This window comes from Marmota flaviventris, chromosome 15 (assembly GCF_047511675.1).
Source record: "Marmota flaviventris isolate mMarFla1 chromosome 15, mMarFla1.hap1, whole genome shotgun sequence".
NCBI classification, from domain to species: Eukaryota; Metazoa; Chordata; class Mammalia; order Rodentia; family Sciuridae; genus Marmota; species Marmota flaviventris.
In genome coordinates, this window is record NC_092512.1 from 44,877,437 (window position 1) to 44,904,632 (window position 27,196).

General features: G+C 36.8%; 1 protein-coding gene across 1 annotated transcript; it reads left to right on the plus strand.

Annotated features, from left to right (window-relative positions):
- The first annotated feature begins 1,542 nt into the window (after positions 1–1,542).
- Tmem64 (transmembrane protein 64) lies at positions 1,543–23,943 on the plus strand. The gene is made up of 3 exons (XM_027949726.2): positions 1,543–2,571; positions 16,046–16,201; positions 20,170–23,943. Exons 1-3 carry the CDS (start codon positions 1,774–1,776, stop codon positions 20,359–20,361), a joined length of 1,146 nt encoding a protein of 381 aa, XP_027805527.1. The 5' UTR covers positions 1,543–1,773; the 3' UTR covers positions 20,362–23,943.
- Positions 23,944–27,196: the final 3,253 nt, after the last annotated feature.

The window sequence follows — 27,196 nt, forward strand, 5'->3', positions numbered from 1 at the left end:
CAGATTCTTATGGATTCTTGCCCAGGCAATTCGGGCACATCTTCTGTTAGTCTTTTGCTTCCTCATTCTTCATTTCTTTCATTTCTGCAATAATTTGTACTTTGAACAAATACTGTTTCTTTGATTAAATAAGTAATGGATCACCTAGAAGAAATTCAAAGTCTGAAGAGGGAGACAGTGATGTAAATGAAAAATTACAACACAATGGGACAGATGTGGTAATAACTATGTAGAAAGGTAACCTGGGAGAGGACAGGAAATTCCAATTGGGTGTGATGGTAATGGGAAGGTAGTATGGAATGTTTCCAGACAAGAAGTGAAAATTCAGCTCAATGAGGAGAAAACAGTAGGACCAGGGCCTGCAAGTGAGCCACAGGAGTAGGAAAAGCAGGTGAAGGAAGCAGCATGTGCCCAGCACATTGGAGGAACTCCAGCTGACCAGGTCAAAACAGGGAGGATTGAGGGTAATGATGTGAAGGAGCAAGTACGCACCTCATCTGCAAGAACCCAAAGTGTCTTGGTTAGTTATTTTGCAGGGAACTGGATGTGGAGTCATCAATTGAGGTGAGAAATTTAAAAGAAAGAGCAGGTCTGCATACGATGATACTTTTATGTGTGGATACCATCACATAACATTTACTTAACACCAATTTGAGATACCAAGTTAATCTTCTTCCTATTTTTAATTTGCAGTTAAAAAAAATACTGAGATTGAGAGATTAACAACTTGAACAGTTACACAGGTACAAATCCTGTTTTCCACCAGAGCCCAAGTTGTTATCAATCAAGTTATGCTGAGTTTGAAAAATTCCATCAGGATGTGTACACAGCTAAGAGAACCTGGGGAACACTAACATTAAAGGGGCAAAAGAAGAAGAAGCCAGTGAGTTTGAGAAGACACAACCCCTTAAGAAATGTCCTCCTGTGCATTCTTCCAGGGACCCTAATACAGTGGTACTGGCACTCAATAAAGAACCACTGGACTGAGAAGGTACATTGTGTCAAGGGTGGCCTTTCATACCCAATTTCTTCAGTTCTTAAAGAGGGAAGGAATGGGGGGAGGGCAATTAGCAAATCCTCCGCTGAAGACACCAAGAATTCTCCCCCCCCCGCCCCCAACGTCTGCCAAGACTGCTGGGATGGGAGTGCCACAGACTTGCCAACCCGGATCAGGGTTTACTGCGGAAATCACCCGAGGTTTGGACGAGAATCCAACCAGCTAGCAGACAGGGGTCTCCTGGTCTGAGAGGAGCGCGTGCACTGACACGCAGGCACGGGCGCGCCCGTCTGGGAAGGCCGGGAGCGCGCAGTCCCTTGCCCCCCAGTTCAGCCCCAGCGTCCACTTTCCGCCTCACTGCAGCCGCTCCTGCCCCGGCGCGTGTGTTCCCGCGGCTCTTCTCCCCTCCCCGCGGACACCCAGGGCTCCAGGCGCTGGCTTGCCAACGCAGACGCTGCAGGGCCCTCAGCCTCAGGGGCTGTGCGTCACGGGGGCGGGGCCGGAACGCGGCTCGTACCCGCCCCCGCGCGCCCGCAGCCCCGCCCCTTCTGGCCGAAAAGGGGCGGACTCGGTCGGAGGGGTCTGGAGTTCCCCCTCTCTCTGCCCGACTGTCGCTCCGCAGCCAACTCCTCGCCCTTCTGCGGGCCGTCTCCCGTCACCCAAGCGGACGCAGGGAGTCGAGGCCCGGCTTGCGGGGCGCCATGGAGGGCTGCCGCCTGACGGGCGCCGCGGCGGAGAGGCTGGCTGGCTGAGGTGGACCCGCGCCGGGCGGAGGCATGCGGAGCCCAGGCGGGAGTCTGCTTCAGGCGCTCCCCCGGCTCCTGCAGCACGTCGTCCGCCCGGGCCGCGCAGAGCTGCCATCCGGCTGGGCCCTGGTGCGGGCGGCGGGCGGGGACGACTCGGCGGACCGCCTCCCCCGCGGGGGCGGGGCGAGCGCGGCAGCAGCGGCGGCGGCGGCCTCGGGCGCCCTGCTCGGCGCCTATCTGGAGCGCCACGGTCAGCCCGCGGCCTCTGAGGTGCCGGCGCCGGGCGGGGCCTTGGCGGGCGGCCCCGGGAGCAGCGGCGGCGGCGGCGTGGTGGTCGGGGTGGCCGAGGTGAGAAACTGGCGCTGCTGCTGCCTCGGCAGCACCTGTTGGTGCCGGAGCCTCGTGCTGGTCTGTGTGCTGGCCGCCCTGTGCTTCGCTTCTCTGGCCCTGGTCCGCCGCTACCTGCAGCACCTCCTGCTCTGGGTGGAGAGCCTTGACTCGCTGCTGGGGGTCCTGCTCTTCGTTGTGGGCTTCATCGTGGTCTCATTTCCCTGCGGCTGGGGCTACATCGTGCTCAACGTAGCCGCCGGCTACCTGTATGGCTTCGTACTGGGCATGGGTCTGATGGTGGTGGGCGTCCTCATCGGCACCTTCATCGCCCATGTGGTCTGCAAGCGGCTGCTCACCGCCTGGGTGGCCGCCAAGATCCAGAGTAGCGAGAAGCTGAGCGCTGTTATTCGCGTCGTGGAGGGAGGAAGCGGCCTGAAGGTGGTGGCGCTGGCCAGATTGACCCCCATACCTTTTGGGCTTCAGAATGCAGTGTTTTCGGTAAGTGGTGTCCTGCTGGTCTCTCTCCAGGTCTGTTTTTGAGCCGTCTTTTTCGCTTTTAGGGAGGGTGCTTCAGCAGGTAGATACCAGCGGAGAAGTGACATTGGCAATAGGAGTTAACAGTTACTTTGCATAGTATCCTGAGAAATTGATCCTACAAATAAAACAAAACAAAGATGCGTTCTCAGAAGGCGATCTGGTCGAGAAAGAAGTGTTTTGGGGGGGCATTAAAAATGCATAAAAAATGCAGAATCCTTTTAACTGAAGGGGGACATGAATGAAAATGCCCCTTTTTAACATTTGTTACCTTGTTTCTGTAGCAACTTTTGCAGGAGTTTGGGAGTACAGCCTCACATTCCTAGTTTTCTCTCTTAACTGCATAAATGCATCCAGGATTTTGACTCGTTTTTGGTGATACGGACGTGAAAGACATAATTAAGTGAACACTGAATTCTCCTGAATTTGGAGTTTTCTATATTTATAATAGGACTTTTTCCCCTTCAAATGATTTGCTGTAATATCATGTAAAGGAGAAAATTCTCCTGTTTATCTTTCTTTGGAGGAACTTTATCTTGAAATTACTGAGTGTAAATAAAACAAAATAGGACAGAAAACCTTTTTTTCAGTGATCATCTATTTTCCTTATTTATATGCACCCTATAGCTTTTCTGCCCTTGTATACATATATTCTGCTTACTCTACTTAGGTTTCCATAACTAATATGCATTTTCTCTATGCAACTGACTTAAGATAGAAATACTACTAGTGAGGAGACCATCCAGTTGGAAAAAAGGAATCTGGTCTTTACAAACCTTTTGAGTTTGGAACAAATTATTAAACTTATCTGACTTCAAATTAGATGACTGAGTTTCCCAAATTCAGTGATTTTTAAACTACCGAGTTCATAGAGTCCCAGGATCTCAACCCTTCAGTTAAAACAAAACTATTGAAGTAAAGTGATATAGCAGTAGTCTGTTATAGTTTCAGCCTTAATTTTTTACCTTTTCATAGCTTCTTATATTATGAAATATATACATGAACTTTGACCCAACCTTGGGTAATACATTAATTGTCCTAAGACTTTGAAAGAAGGTTGGCACTAAGGAAGCTGTATAGATTGATTTCTGATAGTTCCGCTTTGTCCTGCAGTATAAGTTGTATCCTTGTGCCTTTTCTCATTCACCTACTCTGTGCTGACTGTCTTTCTGGGCTCTTTCCATATATTATTTCTAATCCTTAAGTCAGCCCTGCAGAAGGTGATTATGCACTTATTATACACTGTTAATTGTCTACTAATTAGGAGCACGGGGCTGCTGCTCTTGAGTTTATGTGTGTTAGAATCTGATGACCTTGGTCAAGTTTCTTATTCTATCTGCGCTTCAGTTTCTTAGTAATATGGGGAAAGGAGTGGTACCTATTTGATAGGGTTATTGAGAAGATTACATAAAATGAATATATGCAACAGAGCCTGGCTTAGCAAGCACTCACATGTTGGCTTTTGTTTTCTATGGTTCTTTTTTCTGCTATTAACCATAGTTACCTAGCCAGTAAATAGATGGTATCGAAATTGGAACTGTAGTCTGATGGTAGGGTCTTAACCCATGGTCCTATTTTTTTTGTTGTTGTATATTATATCTTCATAACTCGTACATTTATTGCTTGATAATAGGTTTTTCTTTTGATAATGTCTCTTACATATTAAATATGTAAGAGTCTGTACTTTGTACTTAGAAATACTTAGAAATAAGGTTTTTGTACTTAGAAATAAGATATTCATGTTGTTGAAACCAAGTTTGATGAGAGGCATTGTTTAATTTGATATTGTGGGGTCAGAAAAGAAAGAGAAAAAAAAAAGGTCTATTGAAGTAGGTAATATAGTCACCAATTTTCTGAGGAAGATGGAGACTCAACCATCCAGGAAGTTGTAAAGAGTCACCTAACAAATGACAAAGCTGAGGTTTGAACCCAGAATCTGCTGATACAGTGAGTGCATCTTAATGAAAAATTCTTACTCATAGCCGTAAGCAGGGTAGATTATGAAGCCACTGGGTATGTCTCTTACATATTGTTCATCCTGCATCTACTCTATCCACCTCATAACTGCCTACATCTGCCTTTTTTAGGGCATATTTCTCTTTGTTTTCTACTTATCTCCCTATTATTGAAATCACCATTTTTTAAAGAAAATTCCATTTAAACTCAATTTATCAGGACTTATCCTTGAGAAAGTTATGTATAGTGGTTATATGAGGCATAGGCTTTGGAAATGGTCCTAACTTAGTCTCTGTTGTGTAGCCTTCTCTATGTTTCCTCATCTGTAAAATGTATAGAGTATAATGTTAAATAAACTAATGTAGTGAGGCTATTAATGTGTTTTTTTTTGTGTGTGTGTGTGTGTGTGGTAGTGGGAATTGAACCCAAGGCTACTCAACCACTGAACACATCCCCAGCCCCCCAGCCCTTTTTATATTTTATTTAGAGATAAGGTCTCACTAAGTTGCTTAGGGCCTCACTAAGCTCCTGAGACTGGCTCTGAACTCACAATCCTCCTGCCTCAGCCTCCTGAGCTACTGGACTTACAGGTGTGCACCACTGTGCCCAGCCAAATATTAAGTATTTTGCCTGGCGTATAGAAACTGCTTAATAATTGCTAGTTCTTATTATTAATGGTGGAAGTAGTTACATTTACATTTTAAAGGCAGACCTGATTGGAAAAAGAAAGAGGCTTCCCTTGTTTTTTCTGTTCTTAACCATAAGTCTTTCCTTCTCCCATGTGTGCAAGAAAAGGAGAAATAAAGACACTCAATTTTTTGAAATTCTCAAAATACAGATATGTACCAAATGGTTTATAATATAATATTCTAAAACCATAAAAATTTGATTTCTCAAGTATATGTTTAAATTTTCTTTCTTTGAAAAATGCACCGTATCATTTCTGCAGTAACATTGGTAAAGTTATTTTTTTCTTAATGTTTTAATCGTGTATCTACAGATTTGCTGCCCATTCAGACAGATTTCTAACTTTATAGTTTGGGTTTCTAAGTTCTCTTTTCTGGATACGAATCTCAAATGACCATGATTATTTTCTTACTGGATTAGTCAGGATAGGCTGAATTGTGCTACATTAACAACTTTCACATCTCATGGGACTAACAAGCAAAGGTATATTTATTCCACTTGACCCAAGTGGAGGTCAGACTTGATTTGGGAGAAGGTTTTATGTCAGTTTTACTCTGAGATCCATGTTGACAAAACTACCATCCTGTACTTTATTACTGTTTTATGGGGGATTGCACCCTGACTTTTAAAGTTTTTGCCTGTAAGTAATCTCACTCTTAACTGGCCTGAAAATATTACATGGCCACAGCTAAATCCAAAGGGTTGATGGGTATGCCAGGAAGAAACAAGAACTGGAGTATGTGGTACAGTCTTAGTGATTCTGGCACTTGACTACTCTCTCCTTCACTCCTCATGTCCAGTCATTGCCTAATCCTTTGGATTCTGTCTCCTAAACACTTTAGTCCAGCTACTGCCACTTCCCTCATTCATCTTTCCCTCTACTATGCCTAAGTTCTCCCATCATTATCCAGCAAAGATCTTTATCTTGGTACTTCCCTGCATGAAATCCTCAAATGGGTTTTCTTTTCCCTTCAGAATGACTTTCATATCATATATTCTTGATTTACCTTTATAGCCTTTTTCTTTCCAATCCTTGATTAATTACTATATGCTCTTTAATGTGCATCTTTAATCCTCAACGCTCTAAGAGGTGGACATATTTCTGATTTAAATATAGCAAATGAAATCCTGTCTGTAGCCTTGAAACTTCAGGTTCTCTTTTTTATCAGTGGCTGAAAAAAGAAACTTTGGATTCGTAAGAAGGGACCATTGAGGTAGATGTAGGAGATGAAATTCTAAAAGATTAAAGCCATCTAGAAAAAACTAGTTGACAAATTGCAAATTGCAAACTCTGTGATGCCCTTTTGGAGATTTTTTTTAAGTTACTCTGTAAAATGCCATCTATGATCCCAAAATATTACATGATAATTGGTTGTTATGGGCAACAGAATACATACTGGTGCTTGCAACTTCCAAAGGGGTCTGATGTTTTTATTAGCTTGCTCTCCAGGAGATCCTAAAAACATTCTTTTTTTCCACTTTGGTTGAAGAAAAACTTCAGAAGTCAGAGACTCTGGTGAGTTCTTTCTCTTTAAACACAAATCCACTTGGGAAATTTTGTTTTGAAACCTAAAATTAAAACCTAAAACAGTGTGTGAAAAATCATCTTACTCATACAATGTATACTACTTTCCAACTTGCAGAGCAAATTTACATACATAATATTCTGTAATCACCACAACAGTCTTTTGAGTAAGTATTAATCCTAAGAGGCAGAGTTATATAGAGGACAGATAGCACAAATTTGAAATCAAACTTGGTTTTCACATTTACCTTGGCATCTTGAGGTAATTATAGTTATTCTTTGATCTAGATTTCCCATTGTTTAATAACATCTACTGTGAATTTGTGACAAAATACAGTTTGCTTATTTTTTTATTTCCATCCTCTGCAATCCAAAATGAGTATCTTGAGACTTCAAATTTTTTTACCTTAGCAAATATCTTTATTTCCCATGCTAATTGCCAGGCACTGTTTTGTCATTCACACATTACTTATTTAATGCAGTTTTAACACTAGTCCTCATCTTATTGCTGAGGCAGTTGAGACATAAACCAGTAAAATTACTTTCCCCAAAACCACAGGCTGACAAATAAAATCACTAACTTTTGCACATGACAGTGTTAGTCCAGAAGAGCTGACTTTCTCAGACCCCTCAGGATTCCAGTTGTGGATCATTAGTCCTAGAGTGCCTTATGTATCAAAACATTGACGGCCCATATGTCAGGTACTGTGCACGATTCTCTAGAGGGAAATTAGCTCTCATGCCAGGATGTTAGAACAGAGGGTCAGCAAACTGTAGCCCAATTTTGTGTGGCATACAAGCTTCTTCCAAGTTTAAATGGTTGGGAAAAATATCAAAAGAAAACTTATTTCATGCACATGAGAACTATATGAATGTCAAATTTCAGCATCTGTAAATTATGTTATTGGAATACAGTTATGCTCATTCATGTGTGCAGTCTCTGATTTCTTTTAAGCTGAAACAGCAAAGTTACATAGTTGGAACAGACCCTGAGCCTCCAAAGCCTAAAATACTTACCACCTGACAATGGAAAAAGTTTATCTGTCTCTGCAGCAAAATAGCCATCAAGCATGAGCCCTTACAATTGTAGAAAGAGTCCCTTAAGTTACCTGATTTTTTTAAAACAGACAGTATATTAGTACAGTATGTAAAATGCAAACAGAATAATGAGTACTTTAAAAGTGCAAGGCCTTGCCTATCACCCTGGCTCATTTCTCAGAAGAACCACTTAACATAATTCTGTTACCAAACTATTTCTTGGGTTATTTGTTTGAGATTACAATAGATTAGAAACGGCAATAAAAAGATTTTTGTTTTTGAGCAAAGGGGCCCTGACTAAAATACTGATGGCAAATAATGTCATGATAACTATTTGTGAATCAGTTTTCTTAGATTCTGCCCTTAAAGCCTTGATTTATCAAGAAGATAAGTTACTTTTAGTAATTTAGTTCATAACTGAACTGATATTTACTACAATTTAATAAGTTTTTGGCAGGTGACTGTAAGGCCACAAATATGGTAAAATCTTAGTTGTTGACTTTAGGAACACAAGCTCAGATTGTCTCAGATCCTATGTGACCTTGATGAACTCATTTTAATGGTCTTGTCTCCAGTTTTCTTATTTGTAAAAATGAGAAGAGTTAGGTAAAAATCTCAGTTTGCTTTTAAAAAATCTCAATTTAACATTTTTCCCCCTTAAAGTGTTTAGTAATAGTATATTTTGTAAAAAAGAAAAAAAGTTGTTATTATGTTCCTGTTCTATATTATAGGTGAAGCTAAAATAGATTCTGGTAAGGATGATAAGTCATGATACCTGTCCCTGCATCAGTGTGTCAAGTGATTATTTCTTATTATTGTTGAAGTATACTGATTTGCAGCCAGTGGTATAGTTCAGGCAGAATAGAATTTGAAAAGACAGTCTGCTTTGGAGAATCTTGGAGTCTGACTCTGAGCAATAAAACGGGTTGACAAAATATAGTGTCATCTTAGTCTATTTTCTCAGACCTTTCAGTACCACTGAATACAGTTAACTGTTAGTTATTTCCTCAAAACTGTTTCCTGCTTTTTGTGCCACTTCCATGTTCTTATGAGCTTGAAGTTTCTCTGTGTCATATATAGGCTTAAAGTGCAGATTTTTATCAGAGCCTATTATCCTAACAATGTATTTGTAGCATGTCTTAATACCCCCTCCTAGATTAATAAAAAAAAATCTTAAAAGCAGAGACATCTTATTAGAACTTACTTTAACAGTATCTGTTTTATCCTCTTACAAAATAAGTGTTCATTGTAAAGACTTTGAAAAATATAGCAAATAAAAAGAAAAAATCATGAACATTTAAATAATTTTCCTTTCTTTGAATTTATTATACTTTTCTCATTATGACATTGTGAGTTAATGTTATAAATCATTTTTGTGACCTTTTACTTGATGTAATGGGTATTTTGTCATATATATTTAATAAAATGTGTTTTTTTGTTTGTTTGTTTTTTCTGCTGGGAAGAAGTGTGTGTGTTAACCATATTCTCAAATAGATTGTTGCCCCCCGCCAATAATCTGTGGACCATTAAAAGCAGTTCCTGATTTAGAAACATTGAACTAATGAAAAATGTTGTATATACGAAGATGTTTTCTGCATCAGGCAGGCATACTGACCAAACCATTTCTGTTCATGGAAGTAAAAGCTGCTTTTATTTCAGGCCATCTCCAGATATTAGAGTGGAGTCCCTCAGAGCCCTGCCTTGTTTTTTTTATTGTTTTCAGTGGCAATTTTTTTTCTGGTACTCTCAAGGTTATCATCTAACTAGAGCATCTTATCCTTGACAATAGGTTCACCACAAAGCTTACTGGGGGTACTCTCAGTTTTCACTCAGCAGATAACTGGTAGAGGCCCTGTGCCTGCTGCTGTTCCTGTTGTTGGAGTTGCATAGCAGTACAGCAAAGTTCATCCCTCAAGGTGCTAGCAGTCCAGTGAAGAAAAAAACATTCTAGTTATATCATGGTGTAAATTTTGCTGATAATGAGTTCATTTTTAGTTATGACATTTTTCTGTATTAGGGCAGGAGTATTCTTAGTTTCTGAATAACCAGTTACAAATGGAATTATCATCTTAACCTTTTTTATGAACTAGCAACTATCATTAGTCTCCACATTTATTTATAGTTTTTTTTTAATTGTCAATGGATCTTTTTAATTTTATTTATTTATATGTGGTGCTAAGGATTGAACCCAGGGTCTCACACATGCCAGGTAAGCCCTCCACCACTGAGCCACAACTCCTGCCCCTCCATATTTATTTTTTAAAAAGCAGTTTTGATGTTGATCTATTCAGCCTCCAGTCAACATATATTTAGTACCTAATATTTAGTAGACATTGTTTAGGTCTAGGGACATAAATGAAGGAAACATAGGTTCTTTCTCTCATAGAAGTTGCAGTCTGAACGAGGGGCAAACAGATGATGAAAGGTTTGGTTGCTGTTCTGTGTGAGGAGACAAGGAGGTTCACTGTTTCCTCACAGTCCTTGAAAACATTTTGTGCAGACTTAGGCATCAGGGAAGCTCTGCTACAGAAGATGATGACTGAGTAGTGAAAGATAGTTGTAGAGTAGAGCAGAAAGAATGGGAGGAAGGATGTACATGTCCTTGCCAGAGGGAACAATGTACAGAGGTCTAGAGGGAAAAGCAAGGAATGTTCTAGGAATCCAGAGAATTTTGATGCAGCTGGGATATGGTGTATGTGAAGTACGAGATGGTCAAATTATGAAGCATTTTGCATGCTAAAGAACCTGAATCTCATTCACATGACAGTAGACCAGAGTTTTAAGTAGGACTGGATTTACATTTAAAAAAAAAAATTCTAAGATTTAGCGTAATTGGTGAGTGAGGGTAATCTAGGTGTCAAAACTGGACAGGAAACACTAGAAATAGAACCAGGTGGTAGACAGATTCCTTAGAAATTTAGAAGGTACCTTTGACAAAGACGGTAGGTAATCAGATATGGCAAATGAAGGAGAAGCTGGGTAACAGTCTCAGGAGAACTGAGATTGGGAACATAAAAAGAGAAGAAGAGGTGTATAGGGAAGGAAGTGAACACAGTGTTTTTTCTTAATTCACCTTTTTAAAGAATTACATAATTCCTAAGAGTGAAAGCTAGTTACCATTTTTGAACTCTTTCTCTTCTACAACTTTTCTGAGAAATTGATGGTGTTTTGCAGATATATGTAATAAAATACATAATTTATCAATAAATAAGATGAAAAGATTGAACTATAGTCATTTTAATTTCTTTTGACTGTTCCTTTAAAATCATCTTAGGGATTTGTGACTTTTCTATGTAATATATTACATAATATTACAATGTAATATTTAACTGTAATTTAAATAATATACCTTAACTGTAATCCCAGCAATTTGGGAGGCTGAGGCAAGAGAATTACAAGTTGATGTCCAGCCTCAGCAAATTAGCAAGACCCTGTCTCAAATATAAAAAGGACTGAGGATGTAGCTCTGTGGTAAAGCACTTCTGAGTTCAAATGCCAGTCCCCCCAAAAAAACCCAAATATATAAACCTAGAAACATAACCTATGTAGGAAGGTATAATTTGACAAGAATAATATTTAATTCACAGTTATGGATAAAATTTGAGGGTTTTTTGAACGTGGATTGCCTTTAAATTCATCATTGCATCCTTTGATGTAGTTTATGTAAAAAACGATAGTTTCTTCATGGATTAAATTAAAGCCAGTAAATAGAAGTAAATAGAAGTAAACTTAGAAAATGAGGAACTGCAGGGCTGCCTGGGAACTCTACTTTGTGCTGTGTCTGAGAGGACCTGGGATCTGTACTTTGTGCTGTGTCTGAATGATAAATCTAGAGGTTCTTTTATAGTCAGCTTGAAAAATGACCTGTTCGGTGGTGGTCAATCAATTCTTGCTCTTCAGATTTAAGGCTTTTTATTCCTCTCCATGTGCTCCAGATTGGTACTATTTTGTTTCAAGAAATGGAGGACTATTTTACATTAACCCCTACTGACTCAAGTGAAGTTGAGAACCTCTGGGAATAAGGGTAAATATAATCAGATGATGTTTGCCATCCCTGAAACTAATTATCTATTATAGTAACTAACCAACAGAATGACATTCATATCCTAGGCTGAGATTTCTACAGGGTGTTTGGATTTGGAAGACAAGTTCTGAGCTGAGATCCCAGGATACTTAGGAATTTCAGTAGGATGGCCTGAGGTTCATTTTAATGTCTTTATGGACAGTAAAACTAGGAGATAGAAATTTAAACTTTGGTTGGTGAGGGCTTACTGGGGAGAGAGGGTTGGATTAAATCTCTGCGTGGGAACAAGCATTCTAAATTATGGAGCTGAGTGAAGGTTCTGAGTAGGATTTTGACTTAAAGGAAGTGCTAAATTGAAATCATTTATAATCTTTATGTTAATCAAGTTGTTAATAGTTTAAAAACTGTATATTATTGCATTGTTGTACTAGTTAAATCATTGAACACTCTAGTAGAACTGCTTACAAAGATTAAAACTGGGTTTTTGCTTTCTTTTAGGTATTTCAACTTGACAGAAGGGAAGTATGTTATAAATAATAATACTTTCTCCTTAGGATTAATTTGACCACTTTTATGCATTGGACAACATTATTGTTAAAGAATTGAGAGTTGTTTCAGATTTATGAAATCCAATTTTAATATTCCCATTTGAATATTATTGATGTCATCCCTGAATGTCAGTTGCATATTCTATTTAGAGAAACGTCATTACATTTAAAGCTAAGGACTGAAACTTTGCATTCTGATATTTTGTAATGTAACTTTAATTTTGAAGATAATTTTCATAATGTGTGATGCTTTATTATTAACTACAACATAGTAATTTTTATGATTCACTTTTGTCTTAATTACTCATTTCATACATTTATGACATTTTGTTCTAAAGAAAATTTTCTCCTCCTGTAAGTAAACTCACCTCTGCACAGAGGCTTACTCCTCTGTTTTCAAGCTCCTAACAAGTATCACCCAGTTACTTTTCCCATCTTTATTTTTCAGTATTCTTTTGTTTGTGCCTTAAATAATCCAAAATGTACTGCGAACTTCATTAGTACATCCTGTGCCTACCCTGCCAAATTGTCTTTGCTCATTTTCTTCCTAAAACACCTCCCTTCTTCCTCTTGTCTTTGCTTGCCAAACCCATGTGTAGCTTTCTGGTGCCTGTTCTGAAGGCTTCTTTTGCCACAAAATTGCCCTTTGATCTCTACTCCTGCATCTGATTTTAATTCCTCTGTACTCCTCACTCTTTTGTGTATGTGTGTGTGTGTGTGAGAGAGAGAGAGAATAGGTGTTGAACCCTAGGTCTTGCACATGCTTAGGCAAATGCTCTACCACTTAGTGATATCCCCAGACTTTCTTAAAACTTTTTTAAGTTTTAAGCAATCCTCCTGCCTCAGCCTCCCAAGTAATTGGGACTCTAGGCATGTGCCCCTGCACCCAGCTTTCTACTGTTGAATGCTGTGTACAGTCTTCCAAAGGCTCCCTTTCTGTTTTTTTCTAAGGTGTTTGGTGTGCACTTGTCAGTATGTAAATCCTTCAAGGGTAGGTATTATGTCCTGCTTTCTGTCTCTTTCCAGCACCTATTAGAAAATTTTATGGATAGATACTGAGTCAGTGATTGATAATGTGAATTGTTAACAACCTGTTGCTGAAATATTTTTTCTAGACTGGCAGTGGTACATCTCTAGTGTGCCATCTATAGAAATGAATGTAACTTTAGTGAAATTATGATTACATGATTATTTTATTAGATTGTAGTTATAGAGTAATGTATTGCTGATTAAAATACTGGATCTTAAAAGCAGTTAAAAAAAGTAAATAATGTAGTCAATACCTTTTTTACATACCAGTAATCTACAGATGCAGGTATAGAGAAACTATTCTTAAGGTCAGTAAGAGTGGTAACAATAATAACATGAAATGCTTAAGGAAATGCATGGTATATTTAAGTAAAAAAACCACAAAATTTAGTAAACAACAGTTTAGCAAAGAACAGTTTAAGAAATTTAGAAACATTTCTGGATAAGAAGACTGAAAATTGTGGATATTCCAGTTCTATCCAGATTATTTTTAAGTTTACCTAATCCTGATAATTTACTATTTATTTTTCTTTTTGAATGACAGAATGATCTGTTGAGAATAAGTAATAAGAACAGTAATGGCAATTTTTAAAATAAGAGCAATGAAGTGGCTTGAATGGAGTTGGACATTTCTTGCCAAATATGAACTGATAGTCCTTGCTACAATTTTGGTTGCAATATGAGATTTAAAATATGGATTGTCGGTAATAGAGCCCCTAATGGGCCCTTTTATATATACAATAGCTGTTTATAACGTATATCATAAAGGAGAAGCTACTGATTATCTAATATGTAATGCTAAGAAAATTGACTATACATATGGAAGGGATGAATAATAGGCTGTATCCTAATGAATAATCTCCAGAAGAATTTAGTATTAAGTATTAGAAAATAAAACAATCAGAAAAAAGAAGATAAAAACTAATAGGATCTAAAAAAAAAAGTAAACTAAAAGCAGTGGAAAAATTGGAGGAAAAGATGATGGTATTTGATTATATGGGCATTTGGAAACTTTGTATCAAAACATAAAGAGGAACCCAGACAGTAGGATCTCTTCAGCCCAGTAGCTTGAGGCTGGCCTGGGCAACTTAGCAAGACCCTAAATGAATGAATGAATGAATGAATGGAAGAAAGAAAGGGGGACAGTTAAAAAAAAAAAGGAGGGCACACAGACTGACAGGCTTTAGGGTAAAATATATGCTCATATAGTAGACCAAAGATTATCCTTACTACAAAGAGCTCTTATGAATAACAAAAACACTTAACATTTCAAGAAAAAAAGGGCAAATGTGAACAAATAAAGCTATAGAAAAATTAATATAGAAAACTCACATCACTTTAAATGAATATAGTACAGATTAAATAATGATGAAACATTTTTACTGTATTAAACAGAAATATGTTGAATTTTAATAAGTTGTTAAGAGTGTGATGGGCATACTCATGTTATTACTGAAATATATGTGAATTACTATGAACATTTGGATACACAGCAGAAAGTTTTTACTGTTTGAATTAGTAATTCTACTCCTAGTGAGCTATCCTAAAATAACTTGAGATGTCTAATGTATTAGTCATTTATTTTGCCATGTAACAGATTACTTCAAGATTTAAAACATTTATTGTGTCACAATTTGTGTGGATCAGGTATTCCTATGTAGTTTAGTAGGGACCTGTGACTTCCTCACAATTCTGCAGTGAAGGTGTTGGCCAGGGCTGCAGGCATCTTAAGACTTGATTAACTTAGTTTAATTCCATCCTCACTTGTGTGGCTGTTGGCAGACACCTCAGGTCATTGCTAGCTGCTGGCTGAAGGAATGAGTTCCTTTCCATGTGGACCTCCATAGAGCTACTTACAGTGTGGCAGCTGACCTGCTCAAGAAAGAGATGGAAATCCTGTTCTTGCAATTTAATCTTGGAAGTAACATGTTGTCACTTCTGCTATAGTCTGCTAAGAAATAAGCAGTCAGTCCAACCCACACTCCAGGGTAAGGAATCTCACAGGGCATGAAAACCAGGAAATTGAATCGTTGGAATATTTTAGATGCTGCCTTCCACACAGGTCAATAAACAAAGGTTTTTGCTTCAGTTTTGTTGGGTTTTATAAATAGTAGCAAGAGAACAATTCCATACATAGACACAAAGAAATAAGAAAGCAATGAAATTTTTCTGCATCTAAGGATAATTATTTTTATTTTACAGATGAAAAGTCATAAAGACAGAGTAGCTCATTGAGTTCTCAACATTGAAATGCCATTCTAGGGTTATCTGGCTTCAGGGCCAGCAGCCACACTGCCATGTAAGAATGCTTATGAATATTTAATGACATGAGGAAATCTTAACAAGACTTCTGACAAATTGATCTGTGTGTGGATTTTATTTACATATGAGGATAAAATAGTCACAGATGTTCTCCTTTAGTGATAGAATAATAGAATGTTAAAATTTTGTTTGAACTTTTATTTCATTCTAAACTGCATTCTGTATACATTCCCTTGATAATCATTTTTTAAAAAAAGATGCTTTATAAGTATTTCAGTTCTCTCCATGCCAAGAAATCCACTAGTAAATACTTCGACACACTTTTTTATGTTATTTTACTTGGTAACAAATCATTCCCTTTACTTCTAGATTACTGATCTCTCATTACCCAACTATCTGATGGCATCTTCAGTTGGACTGCTTCCTACCCAGCTTCTGAATTCTTACTTGGGTACCACCCTGCGGACAATGGAAGATGTCATTGCAGAACAGAGTGTTAGTGGATATTTTGTTTTTTGTTTACAGGTGAGTTTAAGGCCAAGGGTTGTCTCTTTCTCTTTTTCTCTTTCTCTCTCTAGAATTGCCTTGCTAATTTAAACTTAACAGATTTAATTGAATGTAATTTAAGAGGATTTTTTCCTTTTTTCAGTCTTTCCTGTTTCTCGAATACTGCTTTATATTTTGATAACATTTTTTAGTTGTTTGGCTATGTGGAAGAGTGTAGAACTGAACTGATAATTATTGACAGTCTTCTTGAAGAAGAAAATACAGGAATGATAAAAATAGGATTTTTTTTTTTGCAGTGATTATTTTCAGAGTCATCCCAATGTGGAAGGCTTACATTAAGAAAAATTGGAGGCTGGGATTGTGACTCAGTGGTAGAGTGCTTGCCTAGCATGTGTGAGGCACTGGGTTTGAGTGTCAGCACCACATATAAATAAATAAAGGCCCATCAAGGAATTGTCAATTTTTATCTTTCTTTACTAATTTTTCCCCCAGATCTATATTTTCTTTAGATAACTAGTATCTAGATTTAAAGATTTGTTTACATTTGTTTTATTTCTTATTATTTCATTTTGTCCCATTGTCCCAGATGAGGAACCTACAAAAACTTAAATTGAGCAACAAATATGCCACTTAGAGTGACTTTAAAATACTTGAGTATTTATTAGGTTTTAGATTTTAAATCTTAGGATTTACTTAGTTAATATGGCATGTTAATCCATAATGTTAAATTTGATATGCATTAAATCTGCAGTATACTATATGTTGTAATATAATGTTTATAGTCATCCCAAGGTGCTATAAAATCCTGACTTACACTGCAGACTCATATTTTTAATATAAATTTAAGCATATTTTGTGTTTTGAGTTTCCTGAAAATGAATTGTCTATTTTAAACATTATTTTCTTTTGACCTTATATTTTACTAAGTAGAATTCCTCCTCATTATAGATTACAGAGGATTTTCACCATTTGAAACTTTATATTTATATGCTTCTTAGTAAATAACTCAACTACAGTCATTGGAATTACTGGTATTTTTTAAACTATAGTTTTTTGTCCAGTGATTTCTTACCTCTCTATTTAAGCTGGCAGATTTATACTTAAGACACAAGATAGGAGGGGAAAGACACATATTTTTCACCCTGGCATTTATAGGAAAAAACCCTGAAGATTAATTTATGCTTCAGTTTGATTTGTTGATGTTATGACTTAATTTGTTTCAGGAAGGATTTAATGTACCTTCTTAAATATGTACACAAGAATAAAAGTGTGGGGGGAGACTTCATCTTGAAGTGGAAAATGAGCATAGGAAAAGGAGACAAAGCTTAGCTAAAAGTTAGTAGGGTAAGTGTATTCATGAGGTTCTTATTTATTAGAAATGAGCCACAGATTTGCATCTGAGCTTTATAGCCACCAATCTAAAAAGAATCTACAGTGTCAGTAAAATTTTGGAGGCAAACAAAATAGACATTCAGGGGAATCCACAGCTATTCTTGTACTGATATCCAACTTAGATCGCAGTTTATCTCTTTAATCACTCTTTTCCATGCCCTTTATTTTTCTGTGTTGCCACCAGTCAAAACCTCAATCCTAAATAAGTCCAAGTTTGGTCTACTTTGCACCTATTCTTTTGAGAACAAAATCATACAGCCAAACAGATGGATAATATTTAATTCATGGTTGTAAATTTTCACTTGGTTTCTCAACACTATCCTATATCCCCATTTTCTTTGTCTTCTCACTCTTCTGCTGTTGCCCTGAAATAGGTTAACTATTTCTAGCTATCTTCATTCTCCTCATAATTTTTATTACTTCCCTTTTCATTCCCAACAGATTACTTCTTTACTTCTTTAATAGAAAAATCAGACACTTTCCAGTGGCAAACATCTCAGTTTCCATTTGAGAAATCTATTCTCCTTGTGTTCCTGCCCATACTTTTGGCCTACTTTCCAGTTAATAGTAGAAGAGGTGCCTGGCTTTCTGAAGGAGGCTTGTCCTTCTGCCTATGTTTGGTTCTTTCATTTGCGTAAAGAAACATTTAGAAATATTTCTAGACTACATTTTTACTGATGTTTTTATTTTCTCTTTGTTAACACCTCACTAGGCTAAGGAGGAAATGAAGGCATGTTGAATAGTCAGTACAGATTGTTAGGACCAAGGATCCAGAAGGGCAGATGGTGAAATATCTGTGTATGGATGTACCCAGTTCATGCTTGCTGGAAGCCTGAGAAAGTTGTTCACTTGTTTTGAATTTAAACTCTGGCCCTGCCATGTCCTCCCTTCAAACCACTATTTCTGAAGTCATCACTAAGCTCATCTAATTCAGATCCACCTTCCATTTGTAATCTAGCTTGACCTTTTAGCAACCTAAAACTCTGTTGACCATGCCTTCATTAGTAAAACTTCCTTTCCTTTACTTTGGTACATTATCTTGTCCCACCTGTCCCACCCTACCCTTACCTGGCTTACGTTTGTCTTTACCTCCTAAATCCATGTTTCTCAAGTTTCTAGACTAAGCTTTCTTGTCTCACACCAAAAACTTTTTTTTTTTTCCTTGACAAATCTAATTACTATGGTGGCTGTTAATGTATTTATTTGTATAAAGAAAACCCCTCTTCTCTGCCTCTGGACACATCTTTATTCAGCCTTCTTTCTATAGGTTCAGACTTGTTCCCTGAATTTTTCTAGATGTCTCAGAGTTACCTTAAATTCAACATATCTGAAATAGAACTTAGCATTCATTCACACACAATTCATTTTCTTAACATTTGCTTCATCTCTTCACATGGTATTATCATCCACTCATAAGTGTCAATCTTAAGAGTTTTCAGTAAGTATATCTTATTTTTATTAAGAGGACTAACAGAACAATTGCAAGATATAAAGACCCATTTAATAATACCTAAGTTACTTAGGATTTTATTGAGTAACGGATTGGTACTCCCTTGCATAAGTTTCAGGTTTTTCTTCCCCTATCTCATCCCCATTTCTATCCCATCTGCTTCTATCCCTCCCTTCCCCACCATCTTCAACACTTGGATTTAGAGGTTTTTTTCCATAGAGTTAATAATTATGATAGATTTGATTGAAACTGTTATATTATGGGGTCATTTTTGGTTAGAACAGACTTTGTAAATAACACCAGTTCCAACTGGTTTACAAACGAACTTTGGAATAAAAATCATTGAGAATATATGGAATGCTTAGATCTTCTGGTGAACCGCATTCCTCTCGAACAATGGGAAATTTAAGCACAAATATTTTAAGGGACTTTCCTGAAATCACATCACTAGTTAGTTAAACCAAGACTAGAAACTGACTCAGTTTTATCAGATTGATGCTTTGCCTAGTATCCCTTTGGTTGCCTTTTTTTCTTATCATTATGTTTTCCTTCGTTTTTGTTTTTCCTTAATACATTTTCATGCTCCCAATATCTTGTTACTTTCTTTTGAAGTTTATTGGCCTTTCAGTTTTTTATGTGGTGCTTAATACTTTTAATTTTGTTTGCACAAATTAGTTTTTTTTAAAATGGCAGTGCTTCTAAGTAAGGTTGGAAATGCTGGTAGACATTTAAAGTTGTGCTGATATACATAATACCACGTTAGTTACACCAGTAAAGTTTAGCCAGCTGTTGTCTATTGTAGACATATTTTGTTGTTGTTGTTGTCGTCATTATTCCTTCCAAGGAAGCTTTTTGGTACAAGAGACAAGTTTGACTTATATCACACACATCATTATGTGTACCAAAGGGATGTGTATTTGCTGTATGTTTACGTGATACCATATAATGATTATTTATAGATTTTGGCCTTCCATTCCTGGGAGAAGGGAGAATTAATAACTGATTGTTAGCCATTTGAAATATGTAACCTCTTACCTACCACATTTAAGAAGCATTCTGTATGAAGCATTTCTAAGCCAAATATATATTATTTCTTTTTTTCTGTATATAATATTGATAACTAATATTTTATTTTCATTCACAGATTATTATAAGTATAGGCCTCATGTTTTATGTAGTTCACCGAGCTCAAGTGGAATTGAATGCAGCTATTGTAGCTTGCGAAATGGAACTGAAAACCTCTCTGGTTAAAGGCAATCAACCAAATTCGAGTGGCTCTTCATTCTACAGCAAGAGGACCCTAACATTTTCTGGAGGTGGAATCAATATTGTATGATTCTAAAGAAATGTATGATTGTCAAGAGCCTAGTGTGCTGTCCAAGGTCTAACAGTCACTTCCCTAGTGGGCAGAGACAAGTTCTATTTGTATTACGGCACAAACAAAACTGACTAGTTTTTAATTGCACAGTTTTTTTAAAAAGCAAGAATCATTTTCTGGATATGTAAGTGTAAATGTAGATGCAATTTTGGCTGCACCTCTTTCTCATGCCTGTAATGGCCTATAGGTCTGCACTTTAGTGTTTTTTAATTATTTTATTTCTGGGTACTTATGAACAGAGAAATAACCCAAATATTTTTTCTGCTTAGTGTCTTTATTTATAAAGTATACATCTTCTTTACTTATAAAGCTGAGTTAAAGTATGCAGTCTTAAATGTGTAATATTATTGGATGTTCTTTGCTTAGTCTTTCCAGAAAGAATAAACAGTGTTTTTTTTGTTGTGTTAAGTGGGACCATTTTGTTTTCCTTTTCTGTGTTAGAAAAAAGACATTAATTTTCAGTTGAATGTATTTTTGCAAGCATCACATTATTGCAGGGTCATTTACACCTTTTCACACAAGCTTAAATCCTACATTGTGGGACTGAAGTGCTCTTAAAATAATCTTTTTATTTTCACTGTGTAATATGCAAAGCAAAAGGGAAATTATTTAGTGGGTGGTGGCTGAAAATTAGAACTCATGTTCTAGTTTGATTACATTGGCTGTACCCTCCTTAGATCTTCCATCAAAGGGCTGTCCCATTGCAATCTTACTAAAACATTTATTAAAATAGACCTTTTTCCTTTTTATAATAATAATTAGGCTTTGAAATAAAAATATTATTCCTTTAAAATGGTGGGCTTGCCATCATTGAAGATGTCACTCAGGTGGCCTTGTTTAGCCTTTTTTAAAAATCAAGCTTTAAAATCATCTTTATAGTTCCATGGAAGTACTTATATATCTGTCTCATAGTTTTCAGCTTTAGAACTCTAAATATAATAGTAACTTAATTCCCAGATTTGTGTTATTTGCCCTATTATAGGTAAGTTTATTTTGTTTTGTTTTAGTACATGTTTTTCTCTGATAAGACTCAGGAATTCTGAAATGTGAAATTAAGTGTCTCAATTCTTTCTCTTGTAGCATGAATTAATATATTTATTAGTAGCACTTATGATTATTGACACAATAATTCAGCATATGATTCATATGACATGTGCAACATTCATTAGTCACCTCTATTTTAAAGTAATTTAATTGTAAACTTAATGATTAGTTTATTTACAAATGAGATTTTAGATATTAGTGCAAATTTTCCAGTAGGTAGCTCTTTTTTGGCTATGAATATTTGACTTATCAGAGATCTCTCATTGGCCTATTAATTAGGGTGACACCTTTGCCCTGATTAATTAAAATACAAAGTAATTATTTGAAAACAAATTATTATATTCCTATGCTAGAGAAGAATTTAATCATAAGGTTTTTTTTGCCCTATTCATTATAATTGTTTTTCTTTCCTTCATAATGAGTAAATTATCTTTAAGTAATGGTAGAAGACTTCAGTTGCACAATATTCTGAGAGGCACTTAGATCTCAGCACTTGATTGGCCTCCAAATCCTTCCTTCTATTATTGGTAGAAAAAAAATTATATATAATATTGAAATATCCTTATTCTTCTTTTGAGTCCTAATGCTTATTTACGTTTTAAAAAAAATTGAGTTTAGCTCAACAATTCCAGTGAACAATATATTTTATTTATTCTTTTCTGTCTGACATGGCAGTGTTTTTCTTGTGCATCTTTGCTTGTTGGTTAATTTTGGTTAAAGGAACCATTACTGAAGATCACTGTTTCCATACTTGTTTTATACTTCATGTATTTTGAAGTACATTTATTTACTTTTAGTATTTGTGACTTGAAAACTTCACCAAAATTGAGTACCTTTTGGTAGTTTGTAGTGGGTTCTTTAAAATGTTATACTTTGCTTGGTACTTGTATTAAATATGTAAAGGTAAAATAAATAATTTTTCTGTATTCTGCCAATCATTTTATATAATAAATCATTCATTTTTTCTTAAAACAGTATGAATTGACTGTTTCTAAAATACTGATCTATAGCTGCAGTTCCCCTTTAGTATTTGCAGCCTCTAAGAAAACAGCAACCCCCTCACAGTCAAGCTATTTGACAGGTAGATTTGGTTGCTGGGTGTTTGGGTTATACTCATTATCAGTTGTGCAAAGCATCACCATGCCTTATTCACTGTGTCTTTAATGCTGCGTCCCAGACATGGCAGCAACACGTTTCTAGAGAATACTTTAATGTTGCACAAATATTGTCTCCAGTCATTATATATGTATTAAATGTTTCCAGTCACATGTATTTGTAGAAATGAAAATGCTTTATAATGAAAAATGCTTTATACTCATTTTAAAGAGCATATGATCCATCTAATTTCCAAATCTGATGAATGGTATGTTTTTATCTTTAATTGTTTGGGCTTTTCCATAAGTTTTCCATATTCTGGTTTATTGATAATTTTGTTTACATTTTGCCAAATTTTGTCATGTACATTACTTTAATAGCACCTCCTTTTAAAAACGTATATATAATTTACTGTTTTCATGTCCATTTCTATTGGATTATCTGATGTGCAACAACTTGAAATTTGTACTCCTTGTTCTGCAAAAATAATATAACCAAATCTCCATCATTAGAATCTGTATTTTGAGTTTATGTTCAGAAGAGACTGGATTTATTCAGTGCCAGCCATACTTGCCCCTGATGCATTATGTAACCAGCTACAAACCTTTCTAAGGTGGCTTTGAATAGAATTAGTTATACAACTAATAGATTCCTTCCTCCCTGTGAGGTGATTAAGTTCAGTCATTACTCCTATTTGCCCTTTATATAACTCAGCTAACTGGTTAAAGTAGCATATATCCCCAGCATTGCTGTTTGTCGATGTGCAGTGCTGAATTGGACTACTTTTGGGGAGAGTGCTGTGACTTAAATTTGTCAATATTTGTTAGCTGTGAAGCTGTCTTTAGAATGCTTGAGAAAGTCACTAGGTATGTTCCAGGTTGGTTATGTTATGGTAAATCATGCCATTCATTTTGCAGAGAAAAAGATGATTGTACTGCCCTCAGGAACAAAGGTCTGACCCAGGTTGATAGCCTTAGTGGTAGAATTTTGTTTCAGCCAGAGGCTATTGACTGTCTCAGAGTGATGGTCAGTATTATATTGTCCAGATTTTAGATCGGATGTTGCTGATTTCTGTTGTAATAAAGTTTTTAATATATAATTTGCTTTAAGGTCATTGCTTTAAACTGAAAAGCCATTTAAAAAGGGAAAAGAATCACTGTTTCACAGGATATTTAAAACTCAGGAGTCAATAAGCTCACACATTTAACATAAACTTTTAACTTATTCCACAACTCAATTATAACTTGGTACTTCTGAACTACAAAGTGATTGCTGCAAATTATTTTCAAAGGTGGCTGAAGATTGAAAGTAGAAAGTTCTAAATGTGAAATCAGCAAATGTCTTGAATAATTGGTATCCCAAATCACTTGTGTGCCTGAGAAAATAAAAAGTAATATTTTATTTTCCTTCTCTCTTCTCTTTCTTTCCCATGGATATAGAGACATGTCCCATGGTAGGGAACAATTCAAGGGAAAGGAGGGATGTGCTCTTAAAAATGAGAATGCTGATAATGGACCCTCTGTGGGGTGGTTATGATTATGGCAGAGGCCCTGTAGAGAAATGATTAAGGTGTCTTAAGTCAATACTTACTCTTCAGGGTTTTTCTACCAATACTCGTATTCTTTACATGTCACTTGCCATTCCAATAATTGTTAGTCATTTTTCCTAGGCCATGGTGATATTCATGCTTTCATAAAGGCAAAGGACTTTTCACCATTCTAATTTTCTTGTTGATTTCTGTCTCATTTTTATTACTATTTCCTTGAAGACACATTCCAGCTTCCATAAAACTTTCATCTTAGCAACCAGAATAATACTATTTGGCTTATTTGTATCAGATCCAATATCGTTGCCCGCCTTTTGTTATCCATTTGAGGTCAGAACTGCCTGCCAAAACAGAGGAGTAACCTCATGCTGCAGACTGCCTCCAGCTGGGGTGGTGCAATGGTGTCCTCTTTAGAGAAGCATGTGGTCATTGCAGTGTGCCCGTCATCCAAGGCTGCAGTACTGTCTTGTACTGTCTTGTACTTGTCTAGTACAACCTCCTTGGTTGATCTAGAGTGCATGTCAGCACTCTTAAGTATGGAGAACGTGTGTAATAATTATGACTTTAATACTGAACATTTTTAAGCATAGCATTATGTTCATGGTAATGTTAAACAAGGTATTTGTATATGGTAACTATGTTTAATCATTCTGCCAAATTTTAACAAAGTTGATTATCTAGAATGAATAATTACTAATTCCACTGTCTTAAAAAGTGACTGGGTATTCTGTAAGGTAGTGTGCTGGGTAGGAAATTTGAACATCATAAAATATGCAGTAATGTTGAATAGAAAAGTACATTGAATATGTACTAAACCAAAAGAATAATTTGTAAATTATAAAATTCTTAGAGTGGGTATAGAAGTATAATGATATACTTTAAGGATATTTATCCTAGAATACGTAAAATTCATCATTAAGATAACGTAGTAAAGGCCACAGAGAACTCCTTGATTCTGTGTTGGTTACTAATGAAATCATTTTCTGTATCACTGTTTTGAAGCATGACCTGTTCAATACTTTTTATCTCTTAGAGTCCCATCCTAAGTTCACCTTGACAGGTAGATAGGGAATATTAAATGTTCTCAGTTTGTTACTCTGATTTTAAATGAAGTACCTGGTTTTGTGTCATCATCTTCCCACTTTAAATATGTAGTAGAACAGCTTTGTTTGGCATCAGTGTTTTAGGTAGGTTTTGTAGCAGTGCATTAAATTATTAGGTGAACATGGAGTAGATTCTGGGAACATTGAACCTGAGAGTATCTTTCTTTTTTCCCTCCATTTGGCTACTGGGTATGGATGAGGCCTTACTTACTTTCTTTAAAAAAAAAAAAAAATTTTGTTTTTAGTTATAGTTCAACACAATACCTTTATTTTATTTTTATGTGGTGTTGAGGGTCTAATCCCACACCCTGCACGTGCTAGGCAAGCGCTCTACCACTGGGCCACAACCCCAGCCAGAGGCCTTACTTTCAAGTGGGATCTTGACAGAGAAAATCAGGACAGGGATTGCTCCTAGTGGGTTGGCTATTGTTGATGGGCAAAGAGACAAGACTCACAGATGCCAAGAAGGCTTTGACTTTCAAATCCATGGGCTCCTGAAGGGAAATTTGTTATTGGCCCCACCAACATGTGTCATTTTCCCTGACCCAAACTGGCAGAGGAAAAGATGAAAAACTTCTGCTGCCCAAGAATTCAGGAAGACCAGATGCAAAGATGCTTCTTTCCAGAAACTCAGCCTACTGCTCCTCATTCCCCACTGGAATTTATCTATCTATCTGTCTGTATGTATGTACCAAGGATTGAACCCAGGGGTGCTTAACCATTGAGCCACATCCCCAGCCCTTTTATATTTTTTCACTGAGTTGCTTGGGGTCTCTCTAAGTTGCCGAGGTTGGCCTCAAACTTGTGATCCTCTTGCCTCAGCCTCCCAAGTTTCTGGGATTACAGGCATGTACCACCACCCCTGGCTTCCCCACTGGTATTTCTAGTGGGTTACCATGTATTAAAGACAGCATTATGTTGAGAGTTAAACAACTGGGAAGAAAGTGAACACAGTTCATGAGGAGAGTGGTTTGACAATTATGATATATCTCTACTGTGGATGAATGAGTGAGTAACCATTAGGAAGGATGCACTAAATGTATACCAGTGAGTTAGAGGGATTTCTAGAAGTCATTGTTCTGTGAAAGAAACAAGATGCAAAAATTTTGAAAGTATTGCATTTCTGAGAAAAGTCCCATCTCCTTGGTGTGTGTGTGTGTCTGCATCACCCCCATGTAGGATTAACTGAGTATAGATAAAAATATGGAAGGAAACTGACTAGTGTAAGATATATTACTTTAGTGGTAATGAAAAGGTGGAATGGAGGCTGATGTAGATGGAATGAACAGCAGACTAAAAGCAATGAAGCCAAAAAAAGGAAAGGAAGAAAAATCATAGTTTTTAAATAAAATGGAGCTATTTTCCTTTTATTGGCATGGTAGAAGTCAGCCTCTGTTAAAACAGCCCAGTTGGTTTGGAGGTGTAGCTCAATGGTATAGTGCTTTGCCCACCTACCATGTTCAAGGCCCTGGATTCTCTCCCCAGCACCGGAAGAAAACAATTAAAAAAAAAAAAAAAAAATTGATAGGCAATCTGCTAAGTACTTGAGGTAAAGCAGTGCAGTACTAAAGAAGGCCAACCAATTGCCAGTGTTCCAGTGTCTTAGATAACATAATCCTGAGAAGTTCAGTTACTTAATCCCTCTGTGCTTCAGTTTCCTCATCTGGGCAGTAATAGCTACCATGGGTAATTGTGAGAAAAAGGTTGGATGCTGAGAGTAATGCATGGTAGGTAGTAAGTACACATGAGTGTTAGCTATTATTACCCCAATCCATCTCAGGAGCTAAGAAGCACTTTGAATATTTGACAGGGCAGAGAAGGACAGAACTTTTACCTGGCTCCTGTCTTTACAGAACATGCAGTGAAATTAGACATATAAATAAAAGGACAAGCACTCAGGACTTACAGGGTAAAAGGCCAATATAGAAATCCTCCAGCATGAACAATAATTAGTGAAAAGAATGTTTAGAGAAATCATTATTATCTTGGTTTTGCATTTTGTAGG

Excerpts from the sequence above, each read along its gene's own strand:
- Tmem64 (XM_027949726.2), top strand. The coding sequence starts at position 1,774 with ATGCGGAGCCCAGGCGGGAGTCTGCTTCAGGCGCTCCCCCGGCTCCTG. Across the intron at positions 2,572-16,045 it reads TTCAGAATGCAGTGTTTTCG|ATTACTGATCTCTCATTACC; the intron begins GTAAGTGGTGTC and ends CTTTACTTCTAG. Across the intron at positions 16,202-20,169 it reads ATTTTGTTTTTTGTTTACAG|ATTATTATAAGTATAGGCCT; the intron begins GTGAGTTTAAGG and ends TTTCATTCACAG.